A 27,220-nucleotide genomic window follows, 5' to 3' on the forward strand; every position below is an offset into this window, starting at 1 on the left:
CGCGCCCCTTTAAGGGGCGGGCCGGGCCCCGCCGCAGTACTGACGCGCGGCGCGGGGCGGCGCTCTGGTGACACCGCCTTCCTTCGTTTCCAGATCTTTCTGGAATGCGCGGCGCCCGCTGCCTGCGCGGCCCGAGCCCTTCCGGAAAGTGCCGAAGCCGGAGCCGGCGCCCGGCGGACTACCCGGCGGCCGCCACAGCGCGCCTGCGCAGAGGCGAGCAGGCGCCGGTTGGTGGCTGGTGCTCCGCAGTGGAGGAGAGGCGGCGGCGGCCGGTCCCAGCAGCGCAGCGGTCGCAGGCCGGCGGGTAGTGCCCAGCGCAGCCATGTCTGTGGTCGGCATCGACCTCGGCTTCTTGAACTGCTACATCGGCGTGGCGCGGAGCGGCGGCATCGAGACCATCGCCAACGAGTACAGCGACCGCTGCACCCCGTGAGTAACGCCGCGCCGTGCCGCCCTCCTTCGGGCCGCAGCCGCCGTTTTCCCCTGGCCCTCCGCTCCCTAAGGCGGCGGCGGCGGCGGCGCCGGCCGGGCCGTCCCGTCCCGTCCCGTCCCGCGGGGCCTCCCCAACGCGGTCCGGCGCCGGCTGCTGCCCTGCCCTGCCCCGCGCGCCGCGGGCTTCCGGGAGCGGCGCGGTGCCGGCAGGAGGGCTGCGGGGCGCCGTGCTAGAGGCGCCGTTCTCCCCATCTCTCGCCGTGACTTCTTCGTGTCCTTGGAAGACCGCGCCGTGCGGCGCAGCACAGCGGGCGCCGCAGGTTTCTGTTTATTTCCGTTGCGATGGCTCTGTGCTCGCGTGCGTGCGTCCCGCCGCTTCTCTCCGGAGCGGCCGCCGGGTCTCGAACGGCCGTGTGACCGAGACGAGCGGGCAGCGCGGAGCTGTGCGTGCCTCCCCGCGGCCGCAACGTGCTGCGCGGGCAGCGGAGACGGGAGGATGCGCAGGCATCCCCCGTCGGTTTCGTTAGCGCTGAGAGGCCGAGAGCCGGCTCTGAAACTTTGTGCCGGGGAAACCCCGGTGCCCGTCCGTCGCCTCGCTCTGTTTGGCGTGCGATATGTGCAAGCTGACCTGCCGTAGGTTTCTGTGTATCGAACGTCTCGTTGCTAATTTATGAGTCGCTGTACTTCGAGGCTCTTGCGAAGTGGCTGTGAAAGTGATCTCGGGCACAGCTAGTGAGATAGCACCGGGTGCACGGTTATGTACAGGCAGTGGTACACGTGTCTGGATTTTCTCTCCTTTTCTCTAAATTGTCACAGGGAAAGTACAGTATAGAAAACGAACTCCCTTTCTAATGCTGTTGTCTGAAAGCAAACTTAACAGTGTTAAAATAGTTATATCACAGAAGCTTGTTGAAGTAATTGGGTCTTATTTCAAGTAGGGCTTGAGCAGATGTAACACTTAAAAGCATCGAAAGTGCTCTGTGTCTCACTGAACAGTGCAGTAACTGAGCTTTATCTCTCTGTTCCTGTGGGAGAGCTTACATCACTGAGAGACCTGCAGTTAACCAGGAGCTGACATGGATAGGATGTGTCCCAAATACTTGGCACTTAATTCCAGATTTACCAAGCAACGGTGTTTGTTGTGTTGGTGTAAGGCTCAGTAAAAATACCTGAACCAGTGCTGGACAAGCTAGGACACTCCTATTCACAGCGTGTCATTGAGCTTCCTAAAGAGAGGGCAGTGCTGGATGTGCTTCATGGGGCTCGTTATGCTCTCTGCACAGGCCTTACGAGCACGGCCAGCACTTGGGCTTTGCAGCCTGTTCAGATACCTGTGCAGTGCTGGTGCGGACAGTGCGTTGTCAGTAGAGCCTACTTTGCATCTACATAAAAGCAGTATATGTTTGTGGAAGATGGTGCATTATCACACTTCAGTGCAGTGCTCATTAAGTCCTGAATACTGTGTCGTGATGGTTAAAACATTCTGGTGATCCTTTACATCAAACCCATCTTCTATAATTTAAGGTGTAGGATTGTTGGCATTTATAAGATGTGCATCTTTGGGATAAGCACTGCAGAAAGAAAGGTTCTGTTGTGAAGCTGTCTATGTCAGGAGATGTAGAATGCTCCCTGGGGCTCCTGACCTTGGTGTCTGGTGTTAACTGAGACCTGGCTTTTTCCGACTGGAGAACTCCAGCAGGTCAGCTGCACACGTTTGCACTGAGCCTTGGCTGCTGAACGCAGGGCAAGTGGCTGTGTCTCACACTGTGGCAATGTGCAGAAAAAAAGCTGATGGTTGATAGCTCGTAATCTTTAATAACTTTTTTTCAGACCACATGCAATTAGTGTAGTCACAAGCTGTAATTAAAACCATTCTTCAGAACATCTTCAAAACAGAGCTTGGAGAAGATTGCAGTCTCTTGGTGAGGAGAGCTGCCGCTGTTAGAGCAGTCCCTGTCCTGCTCAGATCCTTGCTTCAGAGGAAGGCAGGATGCTTTCTGCAGGGCTGTGTTCAGTGTGGTGGTGTATAGAGTAGAAAAGTTGGTTGATGGTGCTATCCAAGTGTATGCAGTGCCCTCCCTCAGCATGGTGAAGGTGGGGAGGAGGCAGGAAGTAGTCTGCTGCACCGACCTTTATGCATTCATTAAACAGTGAAATTTAAACCTTATGGGTCTGCGTTGTGGTTGTATGTTACTGATGAATGGCCTCAGGCAGATCCATTCCCAGATGAGAGTAAATCCTACTTCCAATCTGTACAAGCAGAGCTGGTGATTGGGGGTGGGGAAAAAAAGCAAGGATTGTTGGCAGTACTTGGAAACACACTGGGATGATATACTGAGAGTAGAACGTGCTAGGAGGAGGCCATAATGCAGTATGTGTTGTTGGAGAAAGAAAATTTGGTAGTTACTCCAGTTTTACTTAGCTGCTGGTGGAGTTAGTGGGGCTTTGAGTGGAGTTCTGTTGCCTTGTTATGTGTGTTTCTTGCAGGTTTTCTTCCTCTTGACACTAGAGGGAAGGCTGCTGGGGAAGTGGCCATGCAGTGTCTGTGCTCCTGGTGAAGGGGTTGGGAGAGGAACAGAGCTGCATGGGGCTGCGGGCTGCTGAGGTCCTCCCAGACCTGTGATGACTGGCAGCTATAGGGCGTCTGCCTGCAGTTGGCCGGCACTGGGAGTGCCCGTGCGTTGTGGGGTTGGGCTGCTCAGCTACCTCAGGCTTGGGTGTTATTTTTAATTACTGTCTCACAGTGATTGTTGGAAATTACTCCTGCAGTGTGAATGTAGTACTGTCAGACTCCGGGGTTTTTGTTTCAAGATAACTGCCTGGTGACGTTCAGAGCTTCCTTTTTGGTGTTCCAGACTACTTTGGTTCCAAGCTGTCACCTGGAATTAACTATTAATTCCTTATCTTTATTGTAGAATCTGTAGAACGCTTCTGTTTTTAAAGAATTCCCTAAATGCCTTGAGAACAATTGTGGTTGCCAGAGTTTCTACACTAGTTTGCAGAGAATGAAATAGCAAGAATTCCACAGCAAGTTCTGGTGCTTGATACAGTAATGTTGTTAGTACCACAACCATATTCTTTCACTGTAGTTTTTGGGGCTTTGCTTTGTTTAGAATTATGTGGATATAGTTTATAACACTTCCTTTTAAAACTCAATTTTTTTTTTCTCTTTTTTATTTAGAGCATGTATATCTCTAGGATCCAAGACACGGGCCATTGGGAATGCAGCAAAGAGCCAGGTAAATGGATGGAGGGGGGCAGGGGGGATACAAGAGCATATCACTTACCTGACTTGCATTCTGTTGAGCTTCAGAAAGAGAAGTAGTGAATAAACTTGATATTGCAAAGTAAGTTGTCTGTTACAGGTGTGCTTTTTGCAGTATTACTGCGTCAGTATTCTGTTATTCTAGTATTTTTTTAATTCTATTACAAACTGTTTTGTCATTAAGAATAGAGAATGGGAAAAAATGGACATCTTTCCCAGTAAGATATTTTCTTTCCTGACCATTTGTGACAGTACGAGTACAGTTCCAAATTATATCTCCATGTGGGGGATGGGAGGGATTCTGTGCTTACAGTTTTTGAAAAGTTGAAGCAGCTGTTCAGCAAAAGCTTGATACTGATGCTAGCTAATTCTTTGCAACTTCACTTGTGGCTTTGGAGAACCAGGAATTGTTTTGGAAGGAAAATACTTAGAAAACTTAAAATAGCCACTGTGAATGTAGAAAGCCAAAGCAGATGAGATTTTACCCTTTTTCTGTACACTCAGACATCGTGTTAGCAAGCTGAAAGGAGGAGGCCTCCTTCCCCAAAGTGGAGTGCAGTTAACTGGAAATTGAACAGCAGGTTTGCTGAGCAGCTGTAGAGGTGATGGAGCCTCCTGGTAGTAGCATGAGCATTCAGGACGTGGCAGATGCTGTGATAACTTCAGTTCTAAGAAACTTTACACTATTGATCTGAGCTCAGCCCCTGAGCTTGCTGGTGGGAAGGTGTCCTGCTGGTAATGTTTCCAGCTGTTCAGCTCGTTATTTAGGGTAGTAAACTAGACTGGCTGATGCTGAAATAGGTTACCCTGGAGTATCTTCTTTTGGTAGCTCAATTTAATATTGTATGTGTTAGTGTGGGTTTCTGACAAAATCTTTCCTTAAAATAATCCATGTGAAATACTCAGAACATAATAGATGGAGGGAGGGCTTTATCTTCTTTGCAGTTGGAATCTGAATTAGAGCACGATTTTAAGAGAAAAGGAGCGCAGTGTGTGCACTTGTTGAAGCTTCATATGAAGTGAATGTAGGTAATGGCTTTATTTGTTACTTCAGATTGCTGTTACTTCGATATGTAAATCGTCAAATCTTGTACACGATGTCAGGAAGCTCCTTTAAAATAAAAGGTGCAGCAGTTAACAGTTACTAAAGGGGAAAGTAAACTTGGGTTTGATAGTGGAGACCATAGATCTAAAAAGAGTGCTGCTTTCTTCGCACTCTGTGTTTTCCAGTAAATGTGTGACGCTTGAAGAAGTGTGTTCAGTACGTGCATTGAGCCCAACATAACAGGAGTTATCATCTGAAGGGTTTCTGTAGTCTGTGTGTAAGAGATAACTGAAAATGGAATATCTTTCACAGATTGTTACAAATGTAAAAAATACACTGCATGGCTTCAAAAAGCTGCATGGAAGAGCATTTGAAGATCCTTACATACAAGCTGAAAGGGCCAAACTTCCTTACGAACTTCAGAAGATGCCAAATGGCTCAGTAGGAGTAAAGGTAAGTTAGAACTTGGTGCAGAGTCATCTCTTGCATTAGAGACCAGCACTTCAAACCTTTGCCATTTGGTGCATATTATAGAATTATGTCTCTTAGTGTACGTGGTATCAAGAGGTATTGCATTGTCTCCCTTGCAGATGTCCTGTAAAACTTTACAGTTACTAATACCAGAAGCATTAAGCTTGGATTTCATTCAGCTTGAATAAAACTGTGCAATAAACCTGCTCTTTTCAAGAGATGAAGAGCACCTTTTTCCCTGCAATAACATTTGCTCAAGTATGGTACTTTCTCTGAGATGTCTGTTGTGGTTTCTCTTCGTTAGCTTTCTGTAGTCTCATTAATAGTTTATACCCTACGAGGTTTACCTCTGCATAGGTATAATTACAGTGTGTGATTATTTGTGATACCTCGTTTGACTTACGGACGTGCGGAAACCGAGTTGCTGAAAACCAGGTTAATTCTGTCTCAACATTTAATCTGAACAAGTTATTTTTAAATTACTTCCAAACTAATAGTTGGAAACAGCTGTTCTCAACGTTCAGACGTTTTGGCTTGAGTCTCTGACTGTAGGTCTTAGATAAGAAACACTATGTCTGAAAAGGTATTTGATTTTTTTTTTTTTTTTTTTTTTTTTTTTTAAATGAGTCAAATGTTTTTTTCTGATATTTTTTTTTTAGGTTTCTTTTCAGGTGGTTTTTTTTTTTTATCTTGGGCAAAGCTGCTTGTGTACCTCCTTGTCAGGAAGAAAAGGTTGTTGGTGAAAAATGCCATGCCGTTGTTGCTTACAGTGCTTAATGTGGGATGATTTCTTACAGAACTGCAATTCTGTCTTTCAGGTGAGATACCTGGATGAAGAGAGGCTGTTTGCAGTGGAACAAATTACAGGAATGTTACTGGCCAAACTTAAAGAGACTTCAGAAAGTGCTCTAAAGAAACCAGTGGCAGACTGTGTTATTTCAGTAAGTTGTCATCCATTTACTGTCATTTTGCTCACGGGTAACTTTATATAAGTTTGTGCCATTATGCCATGAAGTGACAGGGAAGAGATACAAGTGGTGTGTAGAAATCACATTGACAAGGACTTGGGTCTTTATTACAGATTTTTTCCAATTGATAACACTTGTCGTCATACACGAGAACGTGGAAAACTTGTTGAGTGCGCTTTGAGAAAATATACTGTGTAGGCTGATTGGGGCTGGTTTGCTGTAACTTGCTTTCTCGAAAAGAAATATTCTAATGTAAAGGCATTTTTTCCTAGTCCCAAAGAAGTTCCCAAGTGTATGGTCAATTTTGTAGTTGAGTGCTGTTTGGTTGTATTGTATTTGAAAGTTACCTGGAACTTACTGCTCTGAAGATAATGTACTGGGGATTTAAGAAACCTGAATTACCTATGTCCATTGAAAAGGTGTTTATTTGGCTCATCTGCTTGGTATCTTTTTTGCTATGCAGCTCACCCATGGGGGTGAGCAGGGGCAGCAGAACTTAGGCAGGAGGGTTTAGAAGGGATTTGTTCCCAATATAGAAGTCCTAGATGTCTGCTTTTCACGTTGTAGAAAAGTGGTAGCCAACAAAATAGAAAATACAAATATAATTATGTGTTAAGCTTTGCTGAAGTTGAAGAAATGGCAACTGACTGCAGCCAGTTTCACGTAGAAACATTTAGGTCTCTGTGCTTTGTCTATTTTTGGTGGAATTGAAGACTGCAGTGGACTGTAAGCTGGAACTGTCAGTTGGGTAAAATGGTACAGCTTGATATAGACCCAGTTGTAGCACAAAATTTAGTTCAGAGGTTCTGAACCTAAAAATACTGTAGTGCTTCAGCAATAACTTCTGGGGCTCTGTATTTATGCATACTTATTTAAGTAAATCTTTTGGCTTGGGTGTATAAATGTTTTGAGCTCATAATGATTTTGAGATCAGATTCATCAGAAGAAGGAAAACTTCATGGAGGTTTGTTGGTGCTTAAATATGCTTTTTTAAAAAACAGGTTTGAATTTCACTTGCATGTTTTTGTCATGGTTTGAAATTTTAATTAAAGTATGCCATAAAGTGGATTGCTTGGCTGTTGTATTCAGACTGCCTTATTAATCTGAGGTTAGTTTATAACACTTTCTTGTGGTATTGAAATTTATAGTCTTGTTTAGTGGGTAAATCAGACTTTTTTGATTTAGAAGTCTATATGTCATATCCTATGTAATTATTTCTTGGAAACAGGTACCAAGTTTTTTCACTGACACGGAGAGAAGGTCTGTAATGGCAGCTGCTCAGATTGCAGGATTAAATTGTCTGAAGCTAATGAATGAAACTACAGCAGGTAAAGTCCTGTGTGCACAGAAATAGAGCGGCAACGCATGTAAATGTTTTCTTAACAAACTGTTGAATCTGTAAGGGCTGTGACGCACTACTGTTAAACAATAAGGAGCTTGGAAAAAGCTATTGAGGCTTGTATTGCCCAGTCCAACTTGGGAACTGGAAGCACAGTGAACTGATGAAGCTTAGGGGCCCTGAGGAGAGTTTGCGTTTTGTAACCATAATACGGTGCAACTTAAATAGCTCCCCTGCTTGTGAAGTGGGTATCTGTGCTTTCCTCTGTACCATGGAGCTGCAGCAGGTAGGTCAGGAAAGCCTGAACTAGCTTCAGAATCAATCCAGCAGGGATATGCACCTGACCTAAATCCTCAGCTTTTGTATTAAATAGTACCATAATGTTGTGTTATCAGATGTAACTGCATATTTTCTGTCTGAAAGATTGCGATTAATCCATTATTTATGTGAGATGTGTTGTGGAGTCTTATTTTAAGAGTGATTTTTTTTCCATGGGTTTGCTCTACATCCAAATCACCTCATCCATATCTCTTTCTAACTTGTAGTTAGCTGCAAGTAAAGTTCTTTCCAATTCTTGATCAAACAGTAACACGACAGATTTTTCTTTCCAGCTTATTGTCTGTGCTGAAATAAAAACAAATTTCACAGTAGTGTGAGGAGGAAGTTGGTTTTTGTTTTTGTTTTTTTAATTGAAATGTATTTAGGGGAGATCTTGAAAGTGCATAATAAAAACCCCCTCATGTTTAACTTCTCATGTGTGGTTTAAAAAGGTGCTTCTACACAAACTGCACTGTTACGGAGTTTTATCTTAAGGCTCATCTGCTGATCATATTTAGAAACCAAAGTTATCGCTTTTAAAAATATTCAAATTGAGTAAAGTCTGTGGGAAAGTGACAGTTTAAGCTTGTTGCAAATCTGTCAGTTGTAGCATTAGCATGATTGTTATTTCTCTGAAGTAACTTATTTACTGCCCTTACACGGTTTTGATGAATTCTATGGCAGAGTATTAAAAAGTGCCACATGGGAACTGAAGTTGGAGCGGTTTAAACCAGTCACGTAATTTTTATTGATATGAATTCTTCTATGAGATCTCAGCAAGCTCTCTGGGCGAATGCTGGTTTCGAGATCTTAGTTTCTCCTAAACTATTTTGAAAACTTGTTGCAGAGCTGAGCTAGAATTCTGAACGTAATTTCAGAGGAGAGTTACAGGTGTGACCTTTATGTGTGAATAATAACTGCCAACAAATCCTAAAAATTGTAAGTTAGGGTAGAGCGTGTGTTGCTAACGTTGTGCTTTGGAAGTACACAGTGTACATTTGCTGCTGGAAGAGGTGATACAGAGTGCTTGAATGGCAGTTATGAATTAACGTGAGCTAATAGTAACACTATAAATCGAATGACAGCACAGAATTAGGCAACTCGTAGAGCCTGAAAGTCATGTCTCTTTGCGCCCAAATATTCTGTGAGAGCAGAGTGATGGAAGTATTTAGTTTAAGTGTAATTAGCGCCTTTCTTTTGGTAGTGCTTCTAAAGCATGCTTTCCATCTGAATGCAGCTCTGCCTTGACATTCACACGTTTCTTTTGCAGTTGCTCTAGCCTATGGGATATACAAGCAAGATCTACCGGCTTTGGAGGAGAAGCCGAGGAATGTGGTCTTTGTCGATATGGGGCATTCTGCGTATCAGGTTTCAATCTGTGCTTTTAACAAGGGAAAACTGAAGGTAATCTGTTTTTAAGTCTTTGCAGTAAAATACCATATTTCCAAAGCATTTAATTAAAAATATTGTTCTGTGGAAAGTTTTGTAACTAAACAAAATCTACAGCAAATAGTATTGAAGTGCGGAATACCAAGATTGCCTGGCCTTTTTGCAGTTGCGACAAAGCAGTTTTCAATAACAAAATGCCCAAAGGTTGCCTTGGAAAGTGCTTGACAGTTAAGAAAATATGTGGCTTTTGTGCCTTGTTTTCCCAATGAAATAGTTGTGCATTCCTAGTAATCTCACCGAAAGAGTGGTGATGGAATGATTGACTTACCTATAGGGTATTGCTGAATTGCTTTAAACTGTTTCTTATGATCATTTTTTTCCCTACCATGTTATAATGATGTAAAATCTAAATTCAATCAAATGTGAAACAAAACAGTATTTGCTTTCTTGTTTCAAAATTTTCATCTTTGAGGTTTGGTCTACTGCTGGCTGGGTGTTTCTGTGCATTGGTCTTTGGTAGACTTCAGCTGAGGTCATGTGGAAGATGATAGTGGTGTGAGGTTTTTGTTTTTTGGAGAGAGGGAGAGTGAATCACAAGGTTAGTAACAGCATAAAAAAACAGCTAACTTGCTTTTTCTTCAGTGAGCTACTAAACTGAGTAAAGGCTGCAGCATGGTGGAAAATGGCATGATAAATGTAGCTTTCATTTTTAGAATAATAATGGTTGTGTTTTATTTGAGGAGGGCAGAAAAGAAGTGAAGTGAGTCATTTGTCATGTTTATTTTTTAAGTTGTTGTTCTGTGATGCAACTGACAGTAGCTGGTTCACATCCACAAAAGATGTGAACTTTTAAAACTATATGAAACCTATCCCTATATCTAAAGAAATGCCATTAGATAACTTATATTCTGTTTTATTTGTTTTTTCACTTCTATGCAGGTCTTAGCTGCTACCTTTGACCCTTTCTTAGGTGGCAGGAATTTTGATGAGGCTTTGGTAGACTACTTCTCCGAGGAATTTAGGACAAAATACAAACTGAATGTAAAAGAGAATCCCCGAGCACTGCTCAGATTGTATCAGGAATGTGAAAAACTAAAGAAGCTTATGAGTGCAAATGCTTCTGACCTTCCGCTGAATATAGAGTGCTTCATGAATGACCTTGATGTCTCTAGTAAGATGAACAGGTACCGTACGTTATTTTCACTGAAGTATGACCAGACGTGGTATCTCAGCTGTCTTTTAATATGAAACATTTTCCCTGTTCCTGGCAGAGCTCAGTTTGAGCAGTTGTGTGCAGCCCTTCTGTCCCGAGTGGAGCCTCCTCTAAGAGCAGCCATGGAACAAGCTAGTAAGTAGGAGTTGGGTGCTACCTTTGGTTCTAGAAAGTAATCAGTAATGTGGCTATCCTAGATCTCTTTAATGATTATCTTTTTAATGTATTTTTGTATTCATTAGAATTGCAAAGCTAAGTACTGAAAAGTTAAATGTAAGTTCCATTCATATGCTTGCCATGTATGCATGAATCCCATTCCTGCCTCATTTAGTGCACAAATGCGTATGCAACCCTGACTTATTGACCTTCATTCACCCTGTGTAATGGAAAAGGTTGGGCCATGGAAATAGATACGTATTTTTTAAAGGAAAAAAAAAAAAAAAAAAGAGGGGAATGATGGGGATGGGGGAAACCAGTGTACTGTACTTGAAACACTTAGCAACTGTCTGGCCAGCCTGTTCCATATGTGATACATAAGTCTTCACTGACCTGAGAACTTGGCAGTCTATTCTCAGAATTTTTGAAGCATGTGCAAATAACAGTTTCTTTTTGTTTGTTTGTTTAGTGAGAGAAATAGTCTTTCCTAGAAAAAGGTTTTACCCTATTTTTAGCATCTTCAACAAAAAGGGAAATATTCTGCTTATTTTTTGAGTTGGCTCGGTAACTAATGCTGGAAGTAAGAACTTGAATAACTGCTGAGCAAAAACAAGACTGACAGCTGTTTGAGATTCTGAGATCACTTCATGCTCATATCTGGAATCCAGAATTAAAGTTAACCTGCAAGCACAGTTGAATATTTATTTTATGTTTTCAGTCAAGGGTTTTGCTTTTCTCATTGGCAACAAAAATTAATCCAAACATACGATGAGGTATGTTTGGGCTTTCTTTTATTCTTGTCTGGGAGGAATGAGAGGTGGTGTGAGTAGTACAGGGCTGCCAAGGGAAATGATTGCACATTTGGGTTTATGTCCACCAGAAGGGAGAGGGTGCACATATACAAGGTGTTTTTGAAGAACAGCTGTCACAACATGAGCTGTATTTGATGCTTTGCTTCTGCATTTTCCAGAGTTGTGCAACCAGTAAACTTCTTAGCCTGCAGGAGGGATAAGGGTTTTAAGGTGCTTCACTGCAAATCTGGTTTTGAAGATTTTGTTGGCAGTTTAATCTGTGCTTGTTATTAATGTGTAGTTACTAAGAGATCTCTGTCTAATTTTTGTTGTAGAGACAGCTTTTTGGTATCTTGGTGATAAGTAAAGGCAATGCGCGCTCTTTCTTTTAGGACTTCACCGTGAAGATATCTACAGTATAGAAATAGTTGGTGGGGCTACTAGAATTCCAGCAGTGAAGGAACAGATCTCTAACTTTTTCTGTAAAGAAATAAGCACCACACTAAATGCTGATGAAGCTGTTGCAAGAGGCTGTGCCTTGCAGGTATGGGTATTAAAATTCAGTATTGCTCGCTTACTGTGACGTACTGCTGCACTGTACTAACTAAGGAAAACCAAATATCACTGTGGGTGGAAGGAGGTCAGCTCTTACTTGCTTATTGGAATAGCTGGTGACAGATCACATCAGAAAAGACTGTATTATGTTTGGTAACTTGTCACTGTCATATTAAAGGGAATGACCCTGTTAGAGACCTGTTGAATTTGATTGTCTGAATTTATTGGTCCACTACTGCGTAAGCCATTTGTAAGATTTTATTGTGTCTTTACTGACAGTGACCAGGGAAATGGTGTTCATTTAATTAATTAAAGTCAGCCAGTTCAATTAATTATCTGCCAAGAGTAAAAAGATTCTGTTTAAAAAATGCTGTGGTAAGCTGGAACCTTCACGTGATCTGTATGCACTTAGATATTAATTAGTTGCTGTATTGCTATTTATTTTACTACATGGGTATAATAAAATTCTGATCTTTGTTTTCTAGTGTGCAATTCTTTCCCCAGCTTTTAAAGTGCGGGAATTTTCCATCACTGATGTTGTTCCATATTCCATAACATTGAGATGGAAATCATCTTACGAAGAAGGAACAGGGTAAGTTGCACAATGTCTGCTGAGAAGTATGATGGTGTGTTTGTAAGGGGAAAAAAATTGAGTTGTGGAGAAGGCCTTTCAGACTTGGAAATTGTCATGTGATAAACAGTTCTTTCTCTTTTTTTTTTCTTCATTTCCAATTACTGCTTAAATGAAAAGACATTTAATTTAAGAAGCATTTGCATGAAGTTGCTTAATTTAAGTGACATCAAATGTTTAGTCCATCTTGAGATGCACTGGCCTTTAATGTGCAGCTCTCGTCAGAAACTTTCAAGTAAATAGGTTATTTGGTGGCTTATTTAGCATGGCTGCTGATAATCCATTACATTATGCTCAATGGTTTAAATTTTACATAATATTTTACTGCTGTAGGGAATGTGAAGTCTTCTGCAAGAACCATTCTGCTCCATTCTCAAAAGTAATTACTTTTCACAAGAAAGAGCCTTTTGACCTGGAAGCTTTCTACACCCATCCGCATGAAGTGCCTTATCCTGACTCCAGAATAGGTAAGAACGTGTGAATAAGAAAAGCGACTTCTATTGGCAAGGAAGAAGTTTTCTCTGATGATCTTTACATCCATGCTTCCTATGTTATGGTAAAACCTCAGTTCTGTAGAACAGCTGAGAACAGCCTGCTTGTCTTTGATGCAGTGCTCAAACTGTATCAACATCAGATGATGGCAGTCACTAGAAAATTTACTTTCTTTGTTCTTCACTGTTTCTGAATGCTTCAGAAATGTCACTGCAGAGAATTTAGTGCTGTGTTGTCTGGTTCTTGCAACTTCACTAAAATGTGAAGCAGGACCCACCAGCACAGATTTTTTGAAGTAATTGCATTAAAGGAACTGTTAATGCTATTCATCTGTTCAGATAAGAATTTATGTCACTTTCTGCTCTTCTGTGAAATTAAAACGCAGATGTTTCCTGAATGAGTCCAAAGAACTGGACGGTTGAATTAGTTTCCTGATAGCTAATACTGTTTTACTCATAATTTACTCAGCATCTTTAAAACTGATTCGTGATTTTATTTGCTGACTTCTGAGTCAGATATAAACTTGGTACTGCTTTTTTGGGTGTCTGCAAGATACCCATCTTTAGGAAAGAGCATTTTCATCTGTATGTGCGCAGTCTGCATCACTTTCGCTCAACTTGCAACAATTTTCAAAATACAAACCTAACTGTTTGCAGAAGCCTCAATAAATGGGCTGCTCAGTCTCCAAATGTCCAGTGTATCAGGGTAACTAAATCCAGGACCTTTCTCTGTTACGTTTTTTCATTGCTAAGTTAGTGTAAGTAAGCCATAGTTAAATGGGTGAAATAAATGGTTTGAGGTGAGTCGCAGAATAGTTCCTCTACTGTGATGGTTAGAAAAGGTAGCAGAGAGATTTAACGCTTGCTACAGTGTTATCTTGATTTTTCTGTCAATAGTGAAATTGTCCTGTGGCTGTACAACATAACTAAGTGACAGACTAGTTTTTAATTTGTCTAGCTTCAGTTTTTGTCATAGAACTGGAAACTAGGTAGGAAGTTTTAAAATAAATTTTATTTAGATCGCATTGTGATTTAAATTAGCCTTCAAGTTGTTGTTTTGGTGGCCTTGTGTTGTTTTTGTTTTTAATTTTCTGATCTCTTTTCTTAAGGGCGTTTCACTATTCAGAATGTTGGTCCCCAGCATGATGGTGACAACTCCAAAGTGAAAGTTAAAGTGCGTGTCAATATTCATGGCCTTTTCAGCGTGGCCAATGCTTCCATAATAGAAAGGCAGAACGTCGAGGGAGATCACAATGATGCACCGATGGATACTGAGTCATCAACTAAGAACCAAGGCAGAGAAGATGAGCTGGTACGTAAACTTGTAAATATCTACAGTCCTTGTAATTCTGACAAGAGAGATGATAATTGGAAATTGCTATGATTTCACCTCCAAAAAGCTGTATGCTCTTTTTCATGCTTACATGATTTCTTCAATTATATAACACGTTTGTATTATTAAAATACCCGTGACCTGGCACTATGAAAACAAAACTATGAAAACAAGTGGGTTCCAAGGGGGAATTTTCTTCCTTTGTTTTTTTTTTTTTTAGCATCTCTACACTAGTCCTGGTATTACTGTGTTGCTCTCACATGGCAGCACAGTTAATATGTTCTGACAGATGAATTCTAAAGGTGTGGGTTTTTTTTTCCAAGTACTATGTCTTCGTTGATTAAAGAACAGATGGTATTTTTTTCATAAGCCTTCTTTCACTTAAGACGCTGTATGTACTTGTCTATAGGTAGTTCTTAACGAACTGGCGTAAAAGTCTTGAGGGGAAGTTAATGGAAATACATGTGTAATAGTGTTGCCATCAATACTGGAGAAATTACTGGTTTAGACATCATTATGTCACTGCTAGTCAATGCTGTACTGCTGTAGAAGTGCCTGCTCACAGCATTCTGCCTGTCAGTTCTCCCATCCTAGTGTAAGGAGGATCATTTTGCTGGTGTCCTACATACTACAGGTAGATAGCTGAAAGTTGCAAGAGTCAGCTCCTAGACTGACATGGTAGGTGTTAGGACTGGGTGGCAGAGAGTGCTTTTGTGGCTGGGAGTGGCATACCAGCAGTGGTATCTGGCAGTTCCTGGTGGATAAATGCTTTGCATCTGACATTTGCTTGGAAGTGAAACGCCTGGAAGTGACATAGCTGGCATTTTGTGTTATCAGCATGCTGCATGTCAAGGTTATTAATCTTAGTAAGTACACTGTGTTCAGTACAAGGGTAACCACTTCCATCCTCAGGCTTTGTTGGTTTGTATTACTTCCATTTATCCTAATACATCTTCTGTTTTACAATGGTGCTTGTCAGCAATTACCTTTCATTATTGAGGATGATACCCTCGACTCTGAGGATGAGGTTTGTAGTGTATGTGTGTATTTCCCATATAAACCCTCACTCCCAGCTGCTTGTAGGCAAGGTAGTTTATTGCCTTTCCTGTGTGAACAGTAAGAACAGTAAAGAAGTTCTGTTCTGCAATGAGAATGCTGAACTTTGGTAAAAGTAGCCTGTTTACTTCCTACTTCAATCACTAAAACTTGGCCAAATTAACTAACGCAACTAACCTGCAGCACGTGCACCTGTGCTAGAGTTGGCTGGTATTTCACCAAACTAACAATAGTGTTTTATGCACATGTGGTGTATAAATAAATGAGTTTAGTTCTTTGTGAGAAGTCAAAGACTACTTCGGTTACATCTTGACTACTCCTCAGAGTCTCTTCACTATTTATTGATGCCTTGGATTTCCAAGTACTTCCAAATAGTCACTCTGAAAATTTGAAACTTTCATTTATTAGGATGTTATTTAAAGTTTTTGCAGTGACAACAGGGAATTGGAGAACTTGAACTAATTCAAGTGATCAGCTCTCGTAATTACAGTGATGTCTTTGAAGACTCTCAAATCTAAAATAAGGCAGTGAACTACTTACTGATAAATTCAAGTGAAACATGGAGTGACCAATAAATATAATTGGTCTTGTGCTGTGAAAGGCTACTACAGAAATGAATTTCCATGGTCCTGTGAGACAAGTGCAGGCAACACTTAAAATTATTAAATTACTTCTGTTTTAGATTATAACTTTTAAGGGTTGGGGGAAATGTTATCTGTTCAACGTTCTGGCTGTTCCTTACAGGATCTGTAGTTACTGCCTGTGATGGTGTTGTGCTTCTAGAATTTTATTTGCATGTATTTCATATGTATTTATTTCGAAATTAAAATGGAATATTCCCTGCGCTTAATATAATTCTGTGGATAGCAACATCATAATTGATTAAAGAAGGAAGGCCAAATTGCTTCTGTTTCTATCTCAAATTAAACAGAGATGCTGCGTTTTCAAAATGCCTGTTGAAGTAATGCTTGATTAACTAAATCAAAGACTTGTTGAGACTGAATTGAGCACATAAAGACTGTGATGTATTTTGATAGACATCAGTCTTAAATCATACCACAAACCTGTGCATTCCGTTACGCAACTCTTTGTTTAGGATAAAATGCAAGTTGATCAAGATGAAGGTGCTCAGAAAAGTCAGGCTGAACAGCAGAGCCAAGCAGACGAGGAAACCGAAAATGCAGGAATTGAAACAAAGGTATGTATTCAGCATTGATAAGGAAACGCAATATTGTTTTCCTTAGAGTCTCTTTTTTCTGCCTAATATTCTCAGATGTATTCCATTAATCTCCTTAGTTGTGATTCGTAGGGACTGTATTTGGAAGAGCAGAGAAATTCTACCTTAGCACTTCCCTTTCAGTGTTGTAAGCCACGACTTCTGAAGTAAGTTTCCTTGATTTAACATAGGTTTGAAGTGAAAATGAAAATCAGGGAAGCTTGAGAATCTTGGAGAAGAACATGCAGTGTCTTTAGGTTTTTCAAACAGCACTTCACATTGTTTGAAGAAAGAAATTTCACCAATTTGGTTCAAAAGTGAAATAACGGTGATTCTGAATAGCAGATGCTTGTGCTTCATTTGCATGCAGTTAATTTGTAGCTCTTAGTAATTTTTGTCTTCTTTGTGCATAAGTGTAGCAATATTGTAAGGAACTTCAAAGAATTACAATTGCAAATCTTACAGGCTTCTTCTGGAGACAAGCAAGATCATCCAACCCTGCCAAGAGCTAAAACAAAAGTCAAGAGTATTGACCTACCTATCCAGGCAAGCCTCTATAGGCAACTGGGACAAGATCTTATCAATTGTTATATAGAAAATGAGGTAAGAAGCATGAACAGGTGATTACTCACATTAACATCAATAATTACTTTGTTTGCACAGCCTTAGAATTTCTTGAGGCTTTCCCTTCAGTAAGGACTTTGATTTTTGCCTACTTTTAGTTGGTGTCTTTTTCTTGGGACAATAAATCAATTTACTAGTAGTGCTTAATTACCCACATCTGAATGTAATCTATTAGACTGTTCTTACCTTGAACAATCAATGCCTTTCTTATGCAAGAAATTCCTAGGATTTCCAGTAAAGGCTGCACAGTCTGTTATAGGAATGCTAATTGTTACTGACTAACCTGAATGGGTCAGAATTAGCATTTGCAGACTGTTTTGTGTGCTCTACGTAGGCTGTGTGGCTGGCTAGATCAGGTTTTTGCCCTTAATGGCTTTATCAGCAGGAAAAGTGTTGGAAAGTATTGCCTGTAGAACGCTTGCTTTGCACGGAATCCTGTGTTTGCAACACCTTTACAGTTGTTATCTCCCATTGCAAAGATTGCACTCATTTAAGATCTTCTCTGAAAGATGGTCAGTGCAAAGACTAAAATGGGGAATGAGTTTTCTGTAGAGCAGAATGACTCTTAGTGACTTCCAAACCCGTCGGTACTTCTGTTTTTGTGATGGTCAGACTATAATTTCTACCTGATCCGTTTACGCTGAAGCACTTCACAAACAGCTTCTGAATGTGAGCAGTTCTTGCCCCCATCCCCTCCCCATTTCAGTTCTTCCTGAGGTGAGGATAAGTTACACAGAGGAGAAGATTAAATCAGTATTGGTCCTTTTTGTGGTTTGGGAAAAGCCATGCTCAAGCTCAAATGCTCATTTTGATACTTGAAATTCTTAGTTTTAACTAAGATTTCATCCACCCTAGGGGAAAATGATGATGCAAGACAAGCTTGAGAAAGAAAGGAATGATGCTAAGAATGCTGTTGAAGAATATGTGTATGACTTCAGAGACAAACTGTGCGGAGTCTTTGAGAAATTCATCACTGAAGAAGTAAGATTCGCCTGTGTGTTTCAGCTGTTGGAAAATTATTTTTCTAACAAAAGCTTTGAGTGATATCTGTGGAGGCCACAGGATTCTATTGAACTTGTCTCAGAATGTGAAATGAATTAACTTCAGAAATGAAGTTAATTATGCATCAGCCTGGCATTTGAATTGCAAATACGAAAATGGGCAGAAAAATGAGTGGTTATTATCTGCATTTTATTTATTGAAAAACACTATTAATTCCCCACTTAAAAGTGTGGTGAACCTGGTGTGTTGCTGAATCCCAAGTAAAAGAGAAGGTGGTACACTTGGCTTTTGCAAAAGCAGAATTGAAAAAATATTCATGTAATAGTTTCTAATGGCTGTCTGTGGAAGTGTCTGGTACATAGGCAACAATTTTCTGAAACAGCCATTCCGCAGTAGCAGTTTCAAAGTCTATACTCCATGAATTACCTGGTTACCCAGCAACACATTTTGTTCTTTGCTAATTGATAGTGTCTCTGACTTGCTTCACAGGATACAAACAAGCTGACCTTGATGTTGGAAGACACAGAAAACTGGCTTTATGAAGATGGAGAGGACCAGCCAAAGCAAGTGTACATGGATAAGCTCCAGGAACTAAGAGTAAGGCTTCAAGCTCTTCAGAAAGAGGGGAAGGGGAATAGTGTATATGCATGTTATGTGGCTGGTGTAAGCACATATCTTCTAATGAGGGATGTGTGTGTGCCTGCCTACACGTGAACTTGATAAATCCAGTAACACAGCAGTACAGACATGCAGGTTGTACCTGGGTGGTATTTAGTTGCATGATTGAATGTAATACATAGAACTAGGGATACATAGAACTAGCAATACTGTTACTGTTAGTTGTCCTTCTAATATGAAGATGGTCAGCTGAAGTTGAGAGTGGCTAGTGATGAATAGTAAAATTGATCACTGTGAGAATTTGTTGTAGCTCTTGCTACACACTGAAAGAGGCTTTTCAGTATTTGACTGTTCTCCCAAGTATTCAGAACTGCACTTGTAAATAGATGGCTCTGGTTTCAGTGTTTATGATGGTCTTCAATAGCTATGTAATAAAACAGAAGTTTTGGTCTAACACCAAATGGTAAAGGTTAATGAATGCTTTAACAGTAACTTCCACTATACTGTTTGATTGGTAATGACCAAAAAAAGCCCATCTTAAGTACTTCTAAACTTAAATAATCTTGTGGGCAAGTGTAAATTGTGATGAATGGATATTTGGTTATTCAAGGCTATGCGTCCAGCTTTAGTTCTAACTGTTTCCTCTCAAGTGATGTTTTCCATTGTGGGAGAGGTCATTGATGGAAACTTGATAAGGGCAACTGCCTTCATGCCTGAATACCAGTATTCAAGAGAAGGGGAAAAACAGACAATAGATAAAAATATAACTTTTCTGACTGTTTTAAAATTCAAACCATCCCTGCAGATTGTCTTGTTTCTCTTCCAAGTGCATTGTAACAAATGCTCTTTTTGCTTTCTTTTGCCAAGAAAGAGCAGAGCACTAATCGTTTATTTAGACTTCTGGGTTTTTTTGGTGGTGGCACTGCACTGCAGCGAAGTGCAAAGATTAACTCTTGAATGGGTGTGAGGAGGAGGGAAAAGTTGCTTATGATTCCATTTTTATTCCTTGACCAAAGTAAAAGAAGCTTGTGTTATGTCAAGATGTTTATTTCTGGGAAAATGAATTAGTTGCAGTATCTCACTTGGTTTATGTTTGCAGAAATTTGGACAGCCTATTCAGGAAAGATACATGGAACATGAGGAGAGACCAAAAGTTTTAAATGAACTGGGGAAGAAGATTCAGCTCCTTATGAAAGCAGTAGAAGCATACAAAAATAAGGTAGAAGCGTGGAATGATCGTTGGGTGTTTGAATTTGACTACAGGATTTTTTTGTGTATATGTTCTAAAAGAAAAAAAAATCTCCTAGGACTTAACTTTTAAGCTGCTGTAAAATGACCTGTGCTTACTGTCCTGAGAACTTCTAAAACTGTTCTTCAAGGTTCTTTGTGAATGTGAATTGAACACTCGTGTTCTTTATGGTGACTTGTACCACCTGAAATGCCTACCACAGTGTTATCCTTGCTTCCATAACCCAAAAGGTTATACACTGGGGTTATTCAGGTGAGTCTGTGTGTTCTGTTGCAACTTTATGACACAGCTGTGCTTAAGCAGTGTGCATTTCAAAATTTCACATACCTTAAAACTTCCCGTGTTTTGTTCTACAGCTATTCTTCATACCAAACCCTTGTTTAAAAACAAGGTTTGATTTCTAGTGGGTTGTAGTAATGGTACTCAGTTGTGTCCATTAAGCTCTTAATTGATTTAGAAGTGTGTAGTAATTGATTAAAAACATCTTTTTCCCTAGGATGAAAAATATGATCACCTAGATCCTGCTGAGATGGAAAAAGTTGAAAAATACATTAGTGAGGCCATGAACTGGTTAAACACCAAAATGAATGCACAGAACAAACTAAGCCTAACTCAAGATCCCATTGTCAAAGTGGCAGAAATAATATCAAAATCAAAGGTAAAAAAAATAAAAAATAAAAAATTGTCATGTGTTGCAGTCTAGTAAGCTTTTCTTGAATGAGATTTTGGCCTCTGTATTGAGCTAGAATATCATGCCTGCAGAGATGGTAAAGCTCTAAGGAACAGGGCTGGCAGCAGCAGTTTCATTAGCATTCAGTCCTAGCTCTTCACCTTACAGCAGTGCCTTTGAATAGCTGAAAACATCTGGAGCTATGGCACTGGTTGTGCTGTAAAACTGATTACTGTAGGATTTTAACAAATCAGAAACTTCTTTCTTTTAAGCTTCTAGATTTGATAGAAGTCTAGTCCTTGAAAATGTAGTGTTGGTCATTACAGACATGAAAGAAATTTGAGATGTTTCAAGTCTCATGTGCCACCAAATAACTTGTTCTCTCACTTGTGTTGTAACTAGGAGTTGGATAGCTTCTGTAATCCCATTATATACAAGCCCAAACCGAAGATAGAACCTCCCAATGATGGGCAGTCAAAAGCTAATGGTGAACATAATGGACCAGTGAATGGACAGAGCAGCACTGAAACAGGACCTGATCCAGCGAAGGACAATTCTCAGCAGACCAAACCATCTGGAGAAATGGAAGTGGACTAAATCTTGTGTTTCCGTTACTAAAAATAGTGCACAGGGTCCATTCTTTTGGTACACACCTCAGATGTTCAGTTACTCTTAGCCAACCTTCTGTCATTTGTTGCTGAGTAGTTTTGGAAGTGTTTCATATTAAGTACACCTCTGATGTTCATTTCCACTGATGCTGCTTATGTGGAGCTTTAGCCAAATGTAGATTGTATAAGTCAGTTTAAGCTTTCCCAATATATTTTATATCAAAACATACAGAATTGATATATAAATGGCAACAATCTACCTTATTTAAAGCTTTTATTGTGGATAAACCTCAGCTCCTTTATTCAGGAAAGGATACTGTATTGCACTACTGATGCTCAAGTGTAGATCTAATTGCATCTTTATTTTGGAAAAATATTGGAATTGAAGTGGCAACGCTTGTCACTTGAAGCACTGACCTTTTCTAGTTATTGTATTGTTATAATTTAAATATTAAAATAGAGGTTAGTTGGCATACTAGTCCATCTTGTTGATGTACCATGAAAATTGTACGGTCTCTTTCATATAAACTAATACAAGCATAAACATTTTTTTTAGATTCCCATACCACTAACAATCTTAGAAAATACCAGTATAATGGCTCTGCCATTTGCTGAAATTAAGTGAATGGTCTCATTGCACACTGCTGTACATAACGGACTGTGCTTATAGGATGATGCTAATGATAATAGTATCAAGTGGTAGAATATACAAGGACTTGCATAGCTTTCCCTTGAAAATGTCTTGCTGCACATGTTACCATTTCCACTTGGTTTGTTTTGAATGAAATCTACATCTTGATTGCATATCATGCTGGGGATGAGAAACAGCAGAAATTGTGCTGTGTGAGCTGGATATTGGCCTAATGGTGAGGTTGCTTAAGTGCTGTCTGTTGCAAACTTGAAACAAATACTAAGCGCTTATTTAAGCCATGGTAGTTGGCATACAATCCTTTTGGTCAAGGATCTAAACAGAAGAATATGCAAACTGGATATTACTACTCTAAAGATAAAAATCTACTTGATGAATTTGCATAGCTTATCAGTTATCCTTGCTCATCTACTTGATCTAATGGAAGTGTCTATTATGTATTATACAGCTCAGTCACTAGTTTCTTTGATCTGTCTTGGACATCATCAAGATCCAGTGTACATTCATATATACTGAATGCTTCAAGCCAGTCACGGCGGTACTGTAGCACTTGTTAAAACAAGCCACTCCTCTTTTGCTTTAAGCAGCTCTATTGCCAGAATAGAAATGGACTACTTTATGGAAAATGGTTTATTAGCCAAGTTAGCATAGCTGACTGAGATGAGTTGCAGTGTAACGCTTCAGTGACTTGAACTCCATTGCAGAAATGGATGTAGCTGTTAAGGCATCCCATATAACCTTGCTGCTGCTGTAAACAAGCAAAAGTCATGCTCTTGCTTGCAGTTCTGGCAGCCATTTTATTTTCAGCCATGCCCTGATATTTCACCACTGTTCCTGCTCTCTGGTCTCTGACACAGTCTGCGGCTGATAGAGTGAACTGTATTCAGCACCATCTTCACAGAGAAAGGAAGCATCACACGCAGCTACTAAAGTAACTCAGGCACTACAGTCGTACTTCATGAGTGATACAAGTGACTGACCCGTAAACAGCTCCCCTACCAGCTGTGTGTGGTCTGGCACCTTTTGTTTACGTATTTAAAGCCTTTGTACAAAATTTGAGTGGTGTTGAACTGTAGCTGCTCTGCAATCTCAGTCTTGATTTCCTCTGCTATAATTCAGACATCTTTGGCATCAGAGTGACTGTACTTAGTGTCAGCTGTCCCTAGCGTAAGCCAGTACATAACTGGGCAAAAGCTTTGGTCCTGTAGGCTATTTGAATATCTTTTATGAATATCTTAATGGCTTTAACACAGTAATGACTGGCATTCTTAAGTACTGGCTTCCTGAAACCCATCTAAACAATATTTTGTCAAGTAGACTTGCTGATACCTGGCAGGTGAAGAGTTTAGACAGTGGGAATCTCCAGAATGAACTCTCCAATAATTGGAGATGAAAATGTCATATATAAGAAAAAATTCTTTATTATGCTCTTAATGGTTAAATGTTCAATATGGTATTACAGGTGGTACTGGTGGTGAAAGCCTTCTTTAAGCACGAAGGACAGAGTAATTTTACAGCTGCTTAGTGTCTCAAGCTTAAAAGCAGGCATAGTAAAGAGAGTCTCAGTAAAGTTTTCATACAGAAATAGTCATGTTTTTGCTGTGCATCTGCTCTATCTCTGGATCCCTGTGGTCTGCTGCCTGCATTCATCAGGTAGCAACTGGTCACTGGTCACAAAATACATGTTACAAATCCCATCTGTAAGAGCAAACTTGTTCTTACTACAATGGAAGTAAAATTAGCACGTTAACATGACTTGTTAATGACTAATCTGTTTTCTGTTACAAAGAGGAAAGCTTTACCAGAACACAGATATAGGGTTCTCAACTACTTGAACCATGCACAACTTGCACAAGAGGTTTTGCACGCTGGACTCCAGTGAGTTACCTTTGGCCACCCTGGTGGGTGGCTCCAAATGAATATCTTCCAGTATAACACAAATAACTGTGGTGACTGACAGTAGTGTACAACCTTGCATCTTATAACAGCTATTCTTTTTTCATACTTAGTAATCTTTTGAGGGGAAAACATATATCTAATGTTTGAAGCAGTTCCCTCCATCTCATAAGACAAAAAAAAAAAACAACCAAAAACACGGCAACACTAACGCCAGTAGACTTTTGAGTGATGGTAAAAAAAAAAAAAAAGTCTGCAACGTTACATAAAAAGTCAGTTACAAAAGAGCAGAACTACTTCCTTGTATTTTACTAGAAAGACCTTACCTCTTTTCTTGAATAAGCGCCAGTTCTATCCCTCCTTGAGCACGAATGCCCTTGCTTAACAAACGGCTTTTACAGTGCTTTAACAAGCAAACAAACTTGCTAGTAGCTATTTTAAAACCGCTTCATTTTCACACCTTTTATCAACATTTTTTACTTCGGGCTTTTACTGGCAATTCATTTGCACGTGTAACACAGTTTTTTTTTAACTGTCACTTAAGTTTTTATATGTTTTGTTGTTTTTTTTTTTAATCTGACAAAGGAGTTTTAATGTGGTACACCTGTCTTGCTTGTTTAGTTATTGATTTGGCTATGGATGTCTGACCTTGAATGAAGAATCCTCTCCTTTCTTTGCATTTGGTAGTGCCCTCCTTCTACTGTTAAAAAGCTGCCTTTGGAATATGCTTGTAAAACATCAGTAGGATTAAAATCCTGCAAGCCCTTTGCGTGAAACACATAACTCATGTTAGAGCTGGGACTTCACAGGCAAGCAGGAGGCATGCTCACACCCTGTCGGAAGGGGCAGCACTGGGGGGCAGCTGCTCTTGCTGACCTGTTCCTTCTGAGGTGAAGAGGTCTACACTGACACCATACAAATGCCTTCAGAGGGTACCTTTGATGACCTTGCTTTAAGGGCGTAGTATGAAGTTTTCTTTTGTTCTACTTAAAAATGAAAGCTGTTAATCTTAGCATCCAAACTGCCTGTTGCCTTTATATCTGCAGGATTTGACATTATTTCACTTTTTGAAACATCTCAGTATGTCGAACTCCCCTTTCTGCTATAGGTTCTTCCTGTTAAGTTCTCAGATATTCCATGGTTGTTGTTTTTTTTCTTTTTTTTTTCCTGTGTGGAATAAGTTTAAGCATAATCTTATGGTACAGGCTAAGAAATAGAGACTTTTTCCTAGGTCTTTCTTGACATAGGTATTACTAAGTAGTTAACAGCTTAAAAAAAATAAGTCTTCATTCTTCTTAGTACTCTGGTTGTCATTCTGATTACCTGACACCAGTTCTCAAAAACACGAAGCAATGTTACAGGTACACTGCATTTGCTGGTTTGGAGTACCTTTCTTGTTACAGGAAGAGAAGCTCAGTGCAGTTCCTGTAGAGAAGTTTCAGTATGACCCTCATCCTCCAAAGCAGGGCTTTGATTGTCGCATTACTACACAGTAATATTTCCATGGGCTGATACAGAAGCCCACCTGAACTGAATTCTAGATGACCAAACTTGAGATAAGAATCAGTATAGGATCTAGAAATGCTAAGCATGTTTACATGACCTGCTGCAGTCTACAAGTTTTCTTGAAACTGGATGAAAGAATATAATTCCACTACTTTTCTCATTCTATATTTTCTAGCCTTTGAAGCACCAGAAAACAGAGGTAGGAAAAACTGCGTTGCTTTACAAAAGCCACTGACAGCCTTGTAAATTTTCATTTCAACTCCACTATAGTATTTGGAGTGGAAATAAAAATTGTTAACACACTAGCAATTGTCTGCCAGCTGACTCCTACGTGCATTCTTAGTTCACCACAGTTGAACTTGAGGACATCAACCATCTATATACACGTAAGTAACAAGTGAACACAACAGGACTGTTGGCGCTACAGCAGAAATTTGCTCGTGTGACGTAGGTGAGCGTTGTTAAACCCCATTTTCTGTCTTCCTTATGAGAGGAAAACACATGGAACAGTGAAAAGCAGGAATCAATGCAACGTAATACATAAGGAGTAATTTAAATAAAATGCAATTCAGAGCTGTGCCCACCGGCCACCCTTAGAGAGTGCTAAAATGGTTTAATTAGTTGAAAAGGAGTTAGTTACTGAATGTTGCATAATGGGAAAAGTTTGTTTACATATTCTGAACATATTTCCACAGGATGGGGGGGGAGAGATGGGGATGTTAGAATTAAAGGCAGTGTTAAGTATGCAAAATGTTTACTATGTATGTAAATGGGATCCTGATTAGTGACAGATTATGTGCAAATTGACAATACTCAATTTATTTTTGAATGGCAATATAGATTGTCAAGGTTGTGTATAATGATAATAAATATATAAAACGCTACTTGAACTATAAATGGCCACCGAGACCTACTTTGTCATCAGTGTTCTTAAAAGCAGCTTTGCCTGAGTTAATGGATGCATGTAACACACCTTTGTCCAAAAGACCACAGATAAGAAACAACAGGCATTTTTGCCTCACTCTGTCTGAATTTGCTCAGACAGGCAGGGTTTCTCTTGTGCTTCTCAATCCCAACTGCTGCAGACGTGTCTGCAGACAAACTTCCGCATGTTGGAGCCCAAAGGTACTACTGCTCTGCCTCTGGGAAAATGAGGTCATTTCCACATCTGAAGTCACATTTGACCATTTGGAAGAGTACAAATTGCCAAATATCAATTAATTCTCCTTTCACTGAATGACTTATTCCAACTTGTGAAAAAGTTCTTTGAACTGATTGGGAAAGTTAGTGGCTTCAGGTGGAGGTGCTTCTCTGAGAAGAAAAGATCCTGCAGCACAGCCATAAAGCAAGCAGTTTAGCACCTGCCTCCTGCAGGACTTCTTGCTGCATGTCTCAGTGGTGCAGTTCCTTCATGTTCTGCCAGAATGCTATGACTGTAGGATACCTGCATACCCTGTATAATTCTATGAAGACACACCATGATTCAACATCTTTATCATCCTGAATATGTTTTAATTAAAAACTTATCCAACTCCCAATTCCTCTGGGTCTTACACACTTGGAGCAGAAGTCAAGAAGTAAACTAATAAAATATTTCAATGGTATTACTCATTTTACCAGCAAGGTTAGGGAGTAGACCATTAGGAGCAGACAAAGGTGGTTCTTTAAAAACAAATGAAGCACACATGTATATTTATGAATGTTAACATGCATGCAATATATGTATAAG

General features: G+C 40.1%; 1 protein-coding gene across 1 annotated transcript; it reads left to right on the forward strand.

Moving 5' to 3' along the window:
• The first annotated feature begins 272 nt into the window (after positions 1-272).
• On the forward strand, positions 273-26,388 carry HSPA4L (heat shock protein family A (Hsp70) member 4 like). Its single transcript, XM_042828405.1, has 19 exons — positions 273-429; positions 3,614-3,671; positions 5,055-5,195; positions 6,032-6,154; positions 7,410-7,509; positions 9,109-9,242; positions 10,167-10,411; positions 10,499-10,575; positions 11,780-11,931; positions 12,428-12,534; positions 12,907-13,040; positions 14,174-14,376; positions 16,550-16,651; positions 17,135-17,272; positions 18,149-18,274; positions 18,785-18,892; positions 20,013-20,132; positions 20,659-20,820; positions 21,235-26,388. Exons 1-19 carry the CDS (start codon positions 323-325, stop codon positions 21,427-21,429), a joined length of 2,532 nt encoding a protein of 843 aa, XP_042684339.1. The 5' UTR covers positions 273-322; the 3' UTR covers positions 21,430-26,388.
• Positions 26,389-27,220: the final 832 nt, after the last annotated feature.

Source organism: Centrocercus urophasianus, unplaced genomic scaffold (genome assembly GCF_019232065.1).
Source record: "Centrocercus urophasianus isolate 14NV4802_14NV808 unplaced genomic scaffold, USGS_Curo_1.0 seq_3, whole genome shotgun sequence".
NCBI classification, from domain to species: Eukaryota; Metazoa; Chordata; class Aves; order Galliformes; family Phasianidae; genus Centrocercus; species Centrocercus urophasianus.